The sequence below is a fragment of the Metarhizium robertsii genome (genome assembly GCF_000187425.2).
Source record: "Metarhizium robertsii ARSEF 23 chromosome Unknown MAA_Scf_9, whole genome shotgun sequence".
NCBI lineage: Eukaryota > Fungi > Ascomycota > Sordariomycetes > Hypocreales > Clavicipitaceae > Metarhizium > Metarhizium robertsii.
Window position 1 is genome coordinate 1,454,965 of NW_011942237.1, and position 15,464 is coordinate 1,470,428.

Here is a 15,464-nt window from a genome sequence, read left to right on the forward strand (position 1 = left end):
CTGTGTAACTCGGCCAAGTCTTCAAAATAAATCCAGTTTAATCTTCTTTATTATTTCTAGATGGCGTTCTCCGAAAGCAGCGTCCACTCCCGGAGTGAAGCATCCTGTTTTTTTTCGCGAGTTCCCGAGGCGGTGGGATAGATGGCGAAGCCAGGACCTAGACATCGTTGATGCAAGAAGAGCGGCCCATTGCAGTAACATCCGGCCCTAGCTCGGGACGTTGAATGCTGTCCTTCGGAACGAACGAACCAATTTATGTTCGGGGTTAGTAGCCGCATGCATGCATGCATATTTGCCCATGGTACAGTAACATTCAGTTGGTCGGGCATATCGACACGGACTCCGACTTGACTCGAACGAGACCCAGAGAAAAACCTTGAAGGTGGCTAGTAGATATCGGGCCATAAGGTGAAATTCCCGAGTGCTACGTTAATAGCCGAGCCACGGGCATTTGCAGAAGCTCATTGTGTGGTGTGGACTGTCCATGCGTGTCCATGTGCAGCGGCAGAGGACGGGAAAACTATTCATGCAAATGCTGAATGCTGAATGCTGGAGCCAATTTCACAGTCTCTACATTTCGCCCGGAATCTTCATGTAATCTAACTGCTTGATTCTATAACTATGGGAATATTGTGTTATAATCATGTCGATCGGTAATGCTAAGGTTGCTTATTGGCGTGGCTTCTTAAAAGATGCTTGCAACCTTCGCATAAGTAAAGATGTGGAACTGGGCGAGCAACGTAATGATCTTCCTCTATTTAGCAATTGAAACACTAGAAAAGAAATCGCATAGTTCTACAAAATTCGTCGTCTGTTAACAATCCTTCAATCTGTCTACTACTTGCCCATCTCTAATAAATTCCGTAATCCAGCCACTACTTTAGAGACGCCTTATCCTCCCAAGTCGTCGGAATACGCCGTCACCGTGTACTTCACCTCAGTTTGGCGAGTTAGAAGGTAACAACGGTATCAGCAGGGAAATCAACATAGCCCTGTCCTCTAACAAATGTCTGCAACCAAGGCCGCTGTTTCCTGTCTTCAGAGAGCTGCCCATATAGCTCGGCATGAGCCGTGCCACTAATATCCTTACCACAGAGTTTGCCAGATGTTCGCCGTTCGTCTGCATAGTAGAACCTGCCGAATATCAATATTAAGTCGGTACTGTTCCTACCTGGCAAAACCTACTTGTAACCCTTGTCTGCAAATGCTGCAGCTGCAGATGCAATCATGTGCGCAGTGGCACTCTTGCCAACACCCAAAGTTAGGAGTCCATCGAATGATGCAAAGTTCATAGCGTTTCCACTATGTTTTGAACAGTCAGTTCCTATAAGAGCTAGGCTTGTACTAAAACTATTGGAAACTGCTAGACATAGCTTTGCCACTTACGTGTAGATAAAAGTGCGAGAAGTGCTAGTAGGTAAGGCTGAAAAAGACGCCAGGGCTTCTTTAATCGCAACAAATACACTCGTGGTATTTATGTTAAGATCCGATTCGAATGTGCCAAGGTCAAGATTAAAAGTATTCTCCTTGGGCGCGAATGAGACCGCACCAGCTGTAATCTAGTAAGAATCCTTGATACGCTCTGAATAGGGCATTTCAGACGTACCGTTATAAACAACAACGCTTGGCTCTCCGTGGAGTTTCCGAACTTGGGTAAAAATATCAACAACTGACTTGGGTTGAGAAAGGTCGCCTTTGATGTGGAAAAACAACGGGCTAGCATTCTCAGGGACCTTTCTTGACGTGAGAACAACTTTGTAGCCTTTAGAAGCAAATTCCCTGGCGACACTAGCTCCAATATTAGGTCCTGCTCCAAGAATTAGCGCGATTAGTACGTTGGAAGACATGGCTTGAGTCAATTAATCTATTAATGCAAAGCTGATTGTTTAGTTTGTAAAGATTGAGCAGGGAGTTAAAAATTGCTAATATTACCAATATTTACAAAGGTTTTAAAGACTAGCGGTTCTCACCTACGTTTAAATAGCTTATTTGTATCTAAAAGATTTTTCTGGGATAAATGTGAGCTACTATCTGGTCGTATTGTGAAAAAATCCGTGCTCCGAGAGGCATCGGACTCCGGCTAAGATGTTAGCCCGTCGCAAATATCCGGATTCCGGTTATCAGCCAACTCGGGGAGTGACCGTTTACCTAATAACAGGGTAAATCCGCCGCGAATTTTGTTTTCTACATTTTCGGCGTTTGCATCGGTCAATTCTTACCTACATCCCCAGATCGCAGTGTGAAACGGCGCCACTAATTATCTCGGAACGCCTCTAGGTAACACGCTACACGCATTTATTTATTTCTTATTATTATTTCTCACAAAAAATCGGCTATATTTTAAGTGCCTAATGTCTATTCTCTCTTGTCTAAGCTCGCTAAGAAAACAAAGCTCGAGTCCTGTGAAGAAAAGTATTACCTTCGCTTCTACTATCCCCTAAGGTTCTGCGTATCTTTAATATCTTTACCTATATCACTGCAGCACTATCAAGGCTACTAGCCTCACCTTGTCTTCGCCAAACGCTTGAGAGAGACTAGAGAGACCTAGCCAACACAAGGTCGTCATAATGGGCAGAAAAGTGACTTATCAAGTCCAACCACTATGGTTTAATGGCTTCAAAGAAGAGTCCTTTCGCCTTTCCATCTTGGACATGATTACTCCTCCAAACTACAACACTTACGCCATAGTTTTCAAGTCAGATAATGCAGATGAAAAGACTGTTGCTGAATGGTTCAAACAGGCGATTAACGCAACGCTTCTGCAATGCCGCCATTTAGTTGGCACAGTCGAGAAGAACCAGCATGGGGACTACTCGATTGTCACGAAGCCCGATAGTACCGTTGAGCTTGTATTTCACTGGCTTAATGGCCCTGATGATGACTATCCATCGTACTCAGAGCTTGAAAGACAAAACTTCTCAAGCAGGTGTCTTGGAAGTGCCGCAACTTTAGGAATCGACGGCATGCCTACGGCTCGCGGTCCAGATGACAGCCCAGTCATGGTTGGATTTCAACTGAACTTCATACGTGGTGGTTTTATTCTTACTATCCAGATACACCACTTTGCAGTTGACATGACAGGCACGACAAGTTTAGTTCGCCAAATTGCTGATAATTGCTATTCGATTCGATATGGAACACCTCCACCTAGTTGGGATAAAGCCTTTATGGACAGGTCTCGCTTTATTGCACCCAAAATTGCGTTTGAGGATCAGATTGACCCAATGCCACGGCCTCCTAAGCACCCGGACTGGCTTCCATGTTCTTGGCTGCTGTTCCATCTTCCACCTACCAAGGCTGCTGCGCTGAAAAGGCTAGCATCGCCTAAAGACGGGACGCGGATCTCAACATATGATGCATTGACGGCTGCGCTGTGGAGAGTTATAGCAAGAAACAGGGCTCAAGTGTACAAACCTGTCCTGGAGGAGCCTGCAATTTTTGGCGAGCCTATCAATATGCGTAGCCGTTGTGAGTTACACCTAGTTCTTGAAGCGCTGGGGTTATAAGCTGGATAGAAGGCTGTTAACAGAATGATCTCAGGTACGCCGCAAATTTCGCCAAGATACCAAGGAAATGTACTGGCAGCAGGGCTTTCACGTTATCAGAAATCTCCTCTCACTTTAGCCGATGTCATTTCAGATAGCTCTCTCCCGCAACTCGCGGGTTATATTAGAGCCATAACTAACAGTGTGAGTCAACAAACGCTTGATAATACAGTGGCAAGGTTTGCCGGGGTTCGAAACAAGTCAAACCTTGATGTGCCACTAGATTCCCTGCCTCCAATGTCATTCACGACTACCGACTGGAGAAATTCCAGGCTATGTGATAATGACTTTGGCATTGGCCAACCCATGGCGTACAGGAATCTTACCGACACCGTAGTAGAAAACATGATGGTTATATACCCACCGCATAAAGGGAATAGTAGCAAGGATCAAGGCGTGGAGGTTTTGCTTCCTTTCGAGACACAATTTCTTGATTTACTAATAAACGATGCGATAATAAAGGAGTACTTTGAATTTAGAGATATAGAGGTCAAGAATTTATAAATTAAATGATATTATGATTCTAAGTATATAAATGAAGTTATTATTTTCCACGGTTATTTTGAAAGGTAAATTAAACTAGTAATTGACTTAAATAAATACTATTATAGTTACTAAAAAGCCTAATTTATATATTTTTTATTTATCTACTAGTAAAATATTAGATTTTACGCCTATTTAGTTTATAAATTAAAGTCTTATAAAACTTTTAATACCTGGCCCTAAATATTATTACCTTTATATATGTACAATTTTTAGTTTTTAAAGTTTTGTTGTTGAGATTGATAAATTGCACCTCATAGGACCCCGTTTCGCTGCCCTCTCTCATTATTTCCAGAATGGGCATCCAATGCTCATCCAAACCAGTCGTCTCTTCCAGCCTGGCTGTAGCATCGCGTCAAGCTGCTTCTGCCAGGCTCAAGGCTTCCAGAGGCTCGGCTTGGGTGCCAAAAGCCGCCGACCCCGTCAACTGAGCAGCATCTCGGAGGAAAGTCCCCATCTTCTGATCAGACGCCACAGTCTCGAGTAGGGTCTCGGGCTTCACTAGGTCGGCGACGGTCAAGTTGTAGTCGGAGCCGATGCGAGACACCTTGTCCGCATCAATCTGGAAAAGATCAAATGCAGGTCTCTCACACTCCATCTTGGCCTCGTAGACGACAGGGAATCGTTGGAAGAACTTGTTGGTGGCTTCATGTGACAAGGGCAAGAGATATTGGGCTTGGAACAATGTTCGATATTCAGCTAATAATTCGCTTTGATATCAAAGGTCCTTGGTTTTTCTCAAGGCCTTAAGGGGCAGATGACCCTTATTTATATCAAGAGGCGGTCAAAGGGCTGTTCTAGGTGCCTGAGGCCTCCGTTAGGTCTCAAGCCCTTGTGTAACTATCGTCATGTTCAAGGTACGGCCCGTGCCTTTATGGCAACGTGACATCCGTGTAACACTTCAAGCAGTGCGTTGCCCGACGTGAATGTGGCCACAGTGAAGTTTGGATCGTAGAATACCACCCGGTTGAATTGCCCTTCCTTGTCACACCCAGCAACATGGAATGTACCTCTGTGTGCATTGCTATCATGGTGTTGTCGGTGCTATTCATGAGTATGCCGATGGCGTCCTCAAATTTCATGTGGCGAATTGGTTTTGACACCTCTGTCGCCAGGTAGCTAGTGTGAAGATCCTCCAAAGATCGTTTGAACATCGCCGCACTCTCCATGTCGGATTCTTTGCTGGGGCAGAGGGCACCCAGCTTGGCGCAAAGCTGGTCAATGGCGAATTCTGACGATGCCAGCGCCACAGACATGGCGTAGACCAAAGGATAACAACGGCCGCCGCCATGCTCGTCAGGAATGGCACGGAGAAGAATGCCTTGCGGCATGGGTTTTATAGAACCTCCCATGTCTTGGAAAATGCCAGCAACGTCGACGTTCGTTGCCCAGAAAGATTCATTGAACACTTTGTTTTTAGCCAGCTCGATGCGACTGAGCAACGCTCCTTGTTCGGTTTCCGTCAATGTAGTCGACGATCGATCGAACAACTGTACCAGTTCAGATAGTATCATTTCGGTCCCGTATCCCGGGATCTCGACTGATTCGAATGTCTTGTATCCCTTTGAAAACGCGTCATCGCGTGCCAAAAGCGCCCCGAACCGCTGTTCAGACTGTGACAAGGGCCGTGTAGCTGGGCTCGGAACTGTTACACGGAAAAGGCCCAACAGATTGTGACGCCCAACAAAGGGGCTTCACCGATACAGGACTTATTAGTTACACAGATAAAACACGTGCCTAGGCGTTCCTTTTATGTATATAAGGCAGTTACTCTTCCCTTCCTCTCTTATAGTAACTCAAGCCCTTAGAGACCCTTTGAGATTATTATTAAATTGAGCCCTTTTGCTCTAAGCCTTCTACGTTCAACCCTTGTCACATGAACGTAATGAGTTGAATTCAATCTTTACTAATCGACCCCGAGGTATCAAACGTCCCTAGTTTTCCGATAGGCCTTGAGGGACCAAAGGTCTGTATAATTAGGATGCGACCTCGGGCCTCGTGATGCTTTCTTTGATGTCGTCGATGTAATCGTTGTTGGCCCAACGCCTTTATGAAGGCCTAACCGTGTGACAACCACCAGACTTATAGTCGCTGATGGGGTTCACTGTGCTGTGCGGGGTTCAGAAAATTTAATATCGAAAACTTGAGAGTCAAGTACTCAATGGACTGCAAATATTCGTTTTCCACTTGCCCCCGTAGGCAAAGCGAATAGATAAATACAGGGCGCCAGTGTGATGCTCCAACTCGCATTTTCCCCAAACCATATAAGCTGAGAATTACCGCCAGTGGCTTCCGTCCCGAGAAACAAGAAGAACCGGGAGAAGTGTAGTGCTAATCCACAACTGCTTTCTTGTTTTCCTAGATATGGCCGGTTGTCAACTAGGCGACTTTTCACTCACGGCTACAAGAACAGCCAAAATTAAAGGCAGTAATAAAGCGGCCCTAGTCTCTCTTAACACCTAGTTTCCCAACACTCCTAAGGCCGTAAATGCATATCACCCCCGCCGTACACCCCATTCCAAAGTTATACCACCAGCCGGCTTTATAGCCTTGTAGAGACGCCTCCTTGGGATCGAATGCTCCACAGGAAGCTGTTATTTGCTGAGCAATAATTGCGGTTGTAGCGATGCCTACACTCTTGCCGACTTGTGCAAGCATGTTGAAGACACCGCCAGCCAGCGCTTGCATATCTGCAGGAAAAGCATCTGTCAAGACCAGATTAGCGATGGTGTAGATGAGATCTGCACCCAAGGGATTAAGGGCCATGGCCTGGAAGACACCGTGCCAGTACCCTGGGCCATTGATGCGGCACAAGGATGCTAGAATAACGGGAGCAATGCCGCTGACAAAACAGCCTACCGGCACAGCGACCGAAGCCCTCAGGTACGGAAGGAGGACAGCAATCGCTACATTCATTAAAGCGCCGCAGATGGGAGCCGGTAGAAAGTAAAGAGAGGATTTCATGGTTGAGAAGCCGCGGATATCCTCCAAGTAGAAAGCTGCAAGTTGCTCACTGGCGTTGAGGGCACCCCAAACGAGGAAGACGGTAGCACAAACAGTGGCAAAAGGCACACTCTTCCATAGCGAGTTGGGAATCAATGCCGGTCTGCCGCGATTCTCCTGATGGCGCATCCATAGACTAAACGCTGGCAAAAGCGCCAACGCTAAGCAAAGAAGCACTGCATTGATGGGCTGACGCATGAGTCTTGTTGCATCTGTGCCTGTTGCAATTGCAAGCACATATGAAAGAAGTGCCAGACTAGCACTAATGAGCAACGCTCCGATCCAATCAATGTCCCCCCTTAGATGAGACATGATTGTTCGGTTTAAACTTGGATCAACACCCGCAGGCAGCGCCCACAGAGCCAATGCCAATACCACGATGTTCAGAATCGCGGCGGTGTAGAATCCCCATCGCCAGCCGATGGTATCGCTGAATATGCCCCCTAGAACAAGACCCAAGCCAAAGCCGACGGCCTGACCGCCGCCCATGGCTGCAAAGGCAGCGCTGCGACTTTTGTGCATGGTAGTTGCGGGAAAGGAGCGCGATGCAATGGCGACAGCGCTGGGCAGACATAAAGATGCGGCCACCCCAGCCAGAGCGCGTAGCGCAATAAGTTCCGAAGCCGTGTTGCAAAGGCCGGCCCCTAAGCTGCTGCCGGACTGGAGTAATGCTCCGATGAGAAGGACACGTCGGCTACCCAACACGTCGGCCACAGTAGCACAGATGAGAAGCGTACATCCGCACGCCAAGGCAAAGGCGGACGCAGGCCAGAGTTGGAGCTCGGGGGGGATCAGCAGCTCATCGGAGATGACTGGTATGCACACCGTCAACAAGCCCGCCAAAAGGTTGCTGATTGCGGTTATACAGGTGATACAAGAGATGATGGCAACAGTTCGACCTCGGGATGCATGCAGGCCTGGCGGAGACACTGCATCATTCATCATCAAAGCGAATGATGGGTTCGGGGGCTGCCCTGACTCTGTGACCGTGTGTGTTGTTGTCGACATGTTTAATGACATGGGCCGAGTGTAGTATGGTAGTAGTGAGATGAAAAATGCCACGTTGTCAATACTGAAAAAGGAAAGCGAAGAGATATAAAGGAGATTCATGGTAGAGGGCGCTAAATGCGTGTTTACTATTGCGCAATCCTACCGGGGCTACTCCTACTATGGTTAGACTCCGTTGTGGCGGTGTTTGCAGAACTCGACTTTACTTCAGATATGTCAAGTACATATGTAACCAGTTAACCTCAATGCATGTCAACTAGTACATATCTAGTCTGGTAACATGGAAAGTGGGCATGTACTGAAAGAAGCACCTAATAACCAAAGGGCACATTGACTTGAAGAATAATTCAAAAGAGGGTTTATTTATCCATTCTAAAGAGTGACATCTCGGTTACATGTCCAATTGACATTCGTCCGTGAACAAACGTGTAGATAGCGAGTGTAACATTTCCATGATAGGGGACTATCCCCTTTGACCAAAGAGCTAAGCCCAGGGTCTGTTCCAAAAGGGAAGACAAGGAAGTAAAGTAGAGTTACTCCTTTTCGTTCTGATCCGTCGAGTCCACAATTAGTATCGTGCTACCAGCAAGCATCATTCATTTTAGACTATGCCAGCACTTACTGGAATACAAACTCCAACAAAAAAGTCGCAGGTGCAACCATCTTCGCAACCAGTCTAAAGTGTCGCTTTATTAGCATTCTATTCATTGCTGGGACAATATTCATATCAACAGCACCTACTATAATGGTGCAAGGGGCTCCACATTTAGCCTGCGCTGCCGCCGATGCGGCGAAGAAAGCCAAGACGGAAATGGTAAACTTCATATTGGCTACAAGGTGTCGGGTAATGGATAAGCGTGGGGATGATTGTGAGACAAGACTTGATATTGGTTTGTGCAAGAACGATAAGCCATGAGGGAGAAAATTCTTCGCTAGGGATGCCGTCTTCTTAAATACGTCGGCAACCAGGGCGCAACAGGCTTATCCAGAACTCTCCGGTATACATCAATGATTCTTTTCTTGTCGCCCGCTGTTTCCGCGCGCCCAGTACCCGAGTCATGTCTTCTTTCCTTTTCCTCACGCGTAAAACTATGCCTTCGAATCTGGGCCGGCAAGTCGAACAGTACCGTGTAGTCCCAACCTGTCTCTGTAGACATTGTCACATTTCATCTCGCCACAATACAGAGTCGCCATGCAGCCGCCGAATACGAAGACATAGTTGGTGGTAAGCAGACCCGATATCTGTTGTATTACGATCCTATCATGTTTCTCAAAGTGATAATACTACTCACACCCGTGATTATCTATCATGTTTTTACAAAGCTGAGTCGCTGTCTCAAAATTGTTTGTCTTGGCTGTGTTACATTTGCCCCATATACAGAGTAACTACAGGACGAACAGCAACCAGTGTCTAATGCACTAGTTACACAGCATGATCGTTTAGACAGGTCGGGTAAAACGGAAGCATATTTGGCTTCCTAGATAGGATAGCATTCATTTCATGACGGCACTTGTCTACGAACGAGCAGCACCATCTGAATCAAGTGCAAGAGGTAACGTGGCATATTCACACATTGAACTCAGGCGTCCCTCTTACTACAACAGTACGTTTCATATTAGCTAAGCATTATCTGGAATCCATCGCGGGATGCTTTTCAGGCGTTGCCTGGCTTGAAGCCATATCTCACTCATGAGGTGTCGTTCACATCATGGCTGCACGCCAAAGTCTGTACCCTGACTGCGGCAGCATTTTCTAAAAAGGCGACGTCATGTGTCTCAGCCTGACACTTTATTCCACGCTACAAAGCAGTCTGAGCCAATGCCGGCTACATTCCTAAGCTGCTACGTGACGGTTGTCGACGCACCGCCACGTGTCATTACCGCAAACCACGGAAGGCTCCATGGTAGCAAAGCAAGCCGTGACTCATTCCCATGCGTGGTTATAGGAAACCATGCACAATTGAAATGCAATATAATTTCTTACCATCCAATAAAATATATGCCGAGGCATGTAAGTCTCAGGTAGCCGTTCTAAAAGCCAGCTCACATGCATCTAAGCAAAACTAGTAATTTAGCCTAGCCGGCGAACTGCGCTGTCGATGGTCATGACTATAGTGTCAAAAGCTGTATAGTCTGATGTGCTTGCGTATCTTGTTATTATTGTAGCTGCCAAAGTTTTCAAGGTTGCTGCTAGCTAAGCAGTAGATACCATAATTGGTATTGCAAGGCTCATGCTTATCCGGTGTGGAAGGGCATTGAAGGATGTAGGCACGGATGAAGGCGGCATTAAAAATGGTATACTAGCGACCTCTGGCCATAGTAATCCAGATGCAAGACACGTCTGGTGCAGAAGTCTTGGAACACGGCAGTGAATTCCCGAGTCGAGGGGCGCTGGCTAAACCCCAATTACGGCTACATAAACTACACAACCACGAGTCAAGTGCCAAAATGAAATAGTGAGTTCGCCGAGACATGAAAAAAGTGGCTGCCTGAGTTTCTGCACAAAGGGTTCCGTATGGTGTAGATTGTCCAGATGGGCTGCCATCGGCTGGATTATCAGGGCTCATCATTGGTCGTGGACGAGTCAAACCCATTTACTAATACCTGTCAGCAACTAAGTGGATAAACCAAACGACCCTGGTGATTTCTATTCCTGCAATCCTCACGGGTGATGAACCATTGACGTCAGCCAACGAGGGCGGCGAATCGGGCAACGGAGTACGGCCCGGGCCATTGATGACCAATCGGCTCTTCTGCACCGTCCGTGTTTCAATGTTGGTCACTTTGGTATGTGTCGACACGAGTCACGACGCCATCACCACCTGTCGGAAATCCTTCATGCCTTCAACATGGTTGCCAAACTATCCCCGCGACCGAAAACGAGCCACACGAGCACAAGTATATACGCACAAGAGAGAGTCTTGTTAATCCCGCACTATCACTTACCGAATGTATCCCTTGCAGATGCGACAGCTGTGGCCGGCAAAAAGAAAAGTGCGACGGCGCGTTCCATCGGCAGCAATGCGGCAAATCTCACGGTACAAGAACGGATGGTGAGGCATAAACCCTGCAGGCTCCAGTGGATCAATCTCATCAAATTTGTCAAAAACTGTACAAGGCGACTATTTCCGCCGCATTCAACCACATCATGTTCTCTTCCGGTTCAGGATATAAAGATATTGACGAATATCCAGAAGGGTCGCTCTCCCATACCACGTGCGAGAACAGGCCGCGGTCGCTGCCGGTATTAGGTTGAGGCACACTCTTCAAAATCAAACCTTCGATTTGTATCATGGTGTTTCCGTCTTGGTTGAACAACGACACATCGCCTTTTACTCCGTCACTGTCGACTCCAGTCACAAAAGCGTTAATTTCGCATGAAAGGCCTTCGAAAGCAAAGCGAGGCGTACTGAGGGCTTGATGAACTTCCTTTGCAAGGGCGAACTCCTCAGCTGTTACTCAATGGTGAGGCAAAGGCACATATTACTGCCTAGAACGATGCCTCCGCTATAGCCGGTTGAAGTACGGATCTCGGGATCATCGGGTCGGCTGGCCAAGCCGCAGAAGCGTTAGCTTCGCCTAGAGACCGCCGGATCGAGGTTATACTTCGAAAAGGGCCAGAATCGCTTGTACCAGCCTGTGCAAATGAGTCGTACATGTTGGCAACATCTACCGGTGCGAGAAGGTTGTTTTGTTCCTCTCTTGGGGGTAGCTGATCACAACCAGGGCGGTTGGCTTGGCTGAGATAAAGCTTTAGACGTGCAGTGAATAATTTGGTGTTACACGGAAAAGGCCCGACGGATTGTGAAGCCTAATAAAGGGGCTTCACCGATAAATAACTTGACTTATTAGTTACACAGATTAAACACGTGCCCGGGCAAGAGTCCTGGGCCTAGGCGTTACCTTTATGTATATATAAAGGTTATTGTTCTACTCCTTCCTTGAGGTAACTTAGGACCTTTGATATCTTACGAGATTATTATTGAATTGAGCCTAATTGCTCTAAGCCCTCGTAACCAAGCCCTTGTCACAGTTGGCTACAACGGTTCCATCTATGTTATACCTATGACAGGAAGCTTCAGCATCGAGCATGGTGTTGAAACTTGTCTTGATGCTTTCCTCGTGGAATTTTATCGTCGTGATATATTCTTCTCTGTTGCAATGCTCTTCCATAGCTATGGGTTCCACGGCAACGAATTGTTCAGCTCGAATAATACAAAGTTTTGGTATACAGCCGCAGAGCTGGCAGCAGAACATAAAGAAGAAAAGTAAAACGCTGCTGAAAATGCCTGTTGAACCTTTTCCCAGCATTCTTGCGCCCAGGACATCTTCTTTAGACGTAGAATATTTCTTCAACAAAATTCGCTGGCAGACGGCTGACCCAATAGCGGGTGCAATTGTGTACCCTCGAGACGGCATCTTCGCGATACCCGAGACTCTCTCCAGTATCTCCTCCCATGATCCCATGAATAGGCCGGTAATCCCTTGATAAGCCGCAAGCGTTGGCTCACAGAAACTTAAAGAAACCTCGCAATTTCTAAACGGTTGGCCATACGTTCCCACAGGGAACCGAAAGCGGATAATACAGCCTTGAGGTTATTTCGCCCTCGGTAAAGTAACGGTGTATAAAGAAAACTTGGCCTCCCTTTTGGTTTTAACGTATCTAGCACAGGGGCACGAAGAGCAAGAGCCGGATAAGGTCTGACCTCAATATACGCACCAAGATTATGACCGTCATAAAGTGATCTCTCTGCTGCCTGGGAAAAGAGGACGGGCTTAACCATATTATCGACCCAGTAGATTGCAGAGAAGGCTTGGAGATGCCCATCTAGGATTGCATTTCTTCCCGTTACACTTGAAATCCAGGTACAGCCGCTTCTGGGTGTTTTCACCTGGATATTACATGCCCTTAAGGATTCTAGATACGCAGCAGAACAGGGAGCTATATAATATGAGTGCTGCTCTATAACTCTGGTATAGTCCTCGAATAAACAGACTTATTTTAGTGTTTTTGCCGGCTAATATGCTATATTACCAATTAGAATCTACCAATACCTTTCCGCTGGATCTTGATTAGGAACATGGGTTACTAGGAAGAGCCGCCAAGAATTTGCAAAACACTAAGTAAGTATAGATAGGGAGATGGCTTAGCAGAAGGGGTATTAGAACTATTTATTGCACAAAAAATGGGCGTGGCCACGCCACAAGTAATTGTCTGTTAGTACCCCCTATATCCTGCAACACTATTTACCGAACAGGTGGGCTCGGAAGGGCGCTTAGATATGGTCATATATATCGCAATGCGCGTTATCGTTGACCCGTTATCAGGGTTTCTTGTAATTACGTAATACATACTGCACTTGCGACACCTGCACCTTAAATTTTTCCTGTCAAGTCAAGTCCGTTGTGTTTTGTATTGCTACCTGCCGTAATGCTGCCAGACGCCTTGATTAGTACTTATTGCGAGTACAAAAAGGACACTGATTCCATCGCAACATGGCTTGCTTCAACGGCCAAATTGGCTGGCTTTCCCGACCATCTTCTTTCCTCGACGTGCAAGACTGCGGGCAACGCGAATGGGAACGGCGGTCGGCTCAAAGGCAAAGCTCGCGCCGAGGCCAAGAAGAAAGCCAAAGCACAATCAACAAATACCCCGCAGAAGCAGTCGCCAGCCTTCACATCCGGTCCAAAATATATTATCGCCATTAAAGACTTTATTATTCTGGCAGAGTTCCTGCTTGAGCACTCAGTTCCTATCCCGCACTCCTTCAGCGTGATACTTGACCGAGTTATTGCCTCACGCGAGGGCTTTGGTTCTAAAATCGAAGCACAGGGCGAGAATTTGGATCAAGATTCGGTTGCCAAGCATGGCTACTTTGTTCAGAGTATGCGTGGATATGCTCTTGCCCATTGGATATGCTCCTTGTCTCCGTACTGACCAGGCCAATGCAATGCACTGCAGCCCTGAAACAGGTTCGCCGCATTTTACCGCTCTTATGCCGAATACCGACGACGCGCCCGTTACCCCATCCATCGACAATCTGAGTAACAAGTTCCACGGTCTTGCAGTCTACGAACCATCTGAGGAGTTCTTAAACGCACCAGATATCGAGCGACCAACCAGAGCCAAAGATGATCCGAATACGTACGAAGCTGAGGCCCCATCATCTTTGGAGGATGCCTTCTTCGCCCCTGTAGCTATACTAAACGACATGGATCGGATGAGATCTCGCGTGGAATGGATCTGGTCTAATTACCGAGCTGGTCTTTTTGACGTAACCTCGGCCGCCATTGCAACGAATACGGCAATTGGGCTTGTCCGCGACATGATGGATGATGTTTTACCTATTTTCGATGCTCACGGCGGATACCACCGCATGCTGCAAAAGTTTTATGTCGTTCAATGCTTGAATAAGGGATTTGCAATCGAGGACCTTTTCATGGAGAACAAGGACAACTTCAACTATGACACATATGACGTTGCCGAACGTGTCTACCTGATGGCATATCGGTACTTGGAAGGTTTCGCCGCTGTTCTCGAGCCAAATCAAGTTCCAATCTACAAGGATGGAATATTTGGAACTTACGATCCGTCCAGCAACCGCTCTACAAAGACGGGCCTCGCGAAATTTGAAGATGACCGAGCATTGGTCATGCCTTATTTCTCCGAGCTTATAACCATTGTTATGGGTCTGCCTAACTGGCCGATTGAGGATGAATTCTTTCGTGGCATGGCGCAAATCCACAAAACCAAGCAAATTCCATTCTATTCCGTCTTTGCCACCCAGGTATTTCTGGACATCTCGTATACTCTAAAGGAACATGTCGACAGCGGCTACCACACCATGGTTACGCACATGAATTTTATTTCCAACGATATCAAGGAGCACTTTTCCTTCCATAGAGACCTCAAGATTGTCAACTGGCCAGAGTCGAATGACAGAGTCTTGCGAAAGGTCCAAACTAGCATTGAATGGCTGGCCAAGGACCCGTCATTGCAGGTTCAGAACAAACTCTGTCAGCGTATGGGCCGGGGTCCTCGCGTGGGTGCTGGCCATCTCCTGTTTCGCATGTCCCCTGTAATGAGCGGTCTCACGCTGTATTTCTTCCGTAGCCAGTATCACGAGATTGGCTTGTCGTTGGCGGATGCATGGGGATCTTTGCAGTATTGCGAGCATTTATACAACGCCACGCGGCAACATGACCCCTTGTTGAAGCGCTGGACAGACATGGATGTGGTTAGGACCCTGTTGGACATGGACAGCTTTTACGTGGGCAGCGAGGCCCCAAGGACGCCAGACGAACAATTTAAGAAGTTTTGTTTGCAAATAGGAGTGTCGGCTGCGGCCAGGGTGGCGATCAACT

General features: G+C 47.1%; 6 protein-coding genes across 6 annotated transcripts in view; 2 read left to right on the forward strand and 4 right to left on the reverse strand.

The window, feature by feature from the left end:
- Positions 1 to 950: 950 nt before the first annotated feature.
- MAA_09650 (NAD(P)-binding domain protein) lies at positions 951 to 1,847 on the reverse strand (the record flags this gene model as incomplete). Its single annotated transcript, XM_007827648.1, has 4 exons — positions 951 to 1,134; positions 1,186 to 1,302; positions 1,387 to 1,552; positions 1,607 to 1,847. 4 exons carry the CDS (start codon positions 1,845 to 1,847, stop codon positions 951 to 953), a joined length of 708 nt encoding a protein of 235 aa, XP_007825839.1.
- Positions 1,848 to 2,567: 720 nt separating this feature from the next.
- Positions 2,568 to 3,506, forward strand: MAA_09651 (Chloramphenicol acetyltransferase-like domain protein; the record flags this gene model as incomplete). Its single annotated transcript, XM_007827649.1, has 1 exon — positions 2,568 to 3,506. The coding sequence occupies one exon, from the start codon at positions 2,568 to 2,570 to the stop codon at positions 3,504 to 3,506; it is 939 nt and encodes a 312-aa protein (XP_007825840.1).
- A 937-nt stretch (positions 3,507 to 4,443) lies between these two features.
- Positions 4,444 to 4,686, reverse strand: MAA_11560 (glycosyltransferase family 31 protein; the record flags this gene model as incomplete). Its single annotated transcript, XM_011413555.1, has 1 exon — positions 4,444 to 4,686. One exon carries the CDS (start codon positions 4,684 to 4,686, stop codon positions 4,444 to 4,446), a length of 243 nt encoding a protein of 80 aa, XP_011411857.1.
- A 274-nt stretch (positions 4,687 to 4,960) lies between these two features.
- MAA_11561 (Mediator of RNA polymerase II transcription subunit 5) lies at positions 4,961 to 5,602 on the reverse strand (the record flags this gene model as incomplete). The annotated part of the gene is made up of 1 exon (XM_011413556.1): positions 4,961 to 5,602. The coding sequence occupies one exon, from the start codon at positions 5,600 to 5,602 to the stop codon at positions 4,961 to 4,963; it is 642 nt and encodes a 213-aa protein (XP_011411858.1).
- A 928-nt stretch (positions 5,603 to 6,530) lies between these two features.
- MAA_09652 (Major facilitator superfamily domain protein) lies at positions 6,531 to 8,099 on the reverse strand (the record flags this gene model as incomplete). The annotated part of the gene is made up of 1 exon (XM_007827650.1): positions 6,531 to 8,099. One exon carries the CDS (start codon positions 8,097 to 8,099, stop codon positions 6,531 to 6,533), a length of 1,569 nt encoding a protein of 522 aa, XP_007825841.1.
- Positions 8,100 to 13,530: 5,431 nt separating this feature from the next.
- The window catches only part of MAA_09653 (uncharacterized protein), a gene marked incomplete at both ends in the record, with an annotated part of 2,743 nt that continues 809 nt past the window's right edge, over positions 13,531 to 15,464 (forward strand). The window contains 2 exons of the mRNA XM_007827651.1: positions 13,531 to 13,984; positions 14,073 to 15,414. Coding sequence (XP_007825842.1) covers positions 13,531 to 13,984; positions 14,073 to 15,414 — 1,796 coding nt within the window. The remainder of the gene's footprint in view (positions 13,985 to 14,072; positions 15,415 to 15,464) is intronic.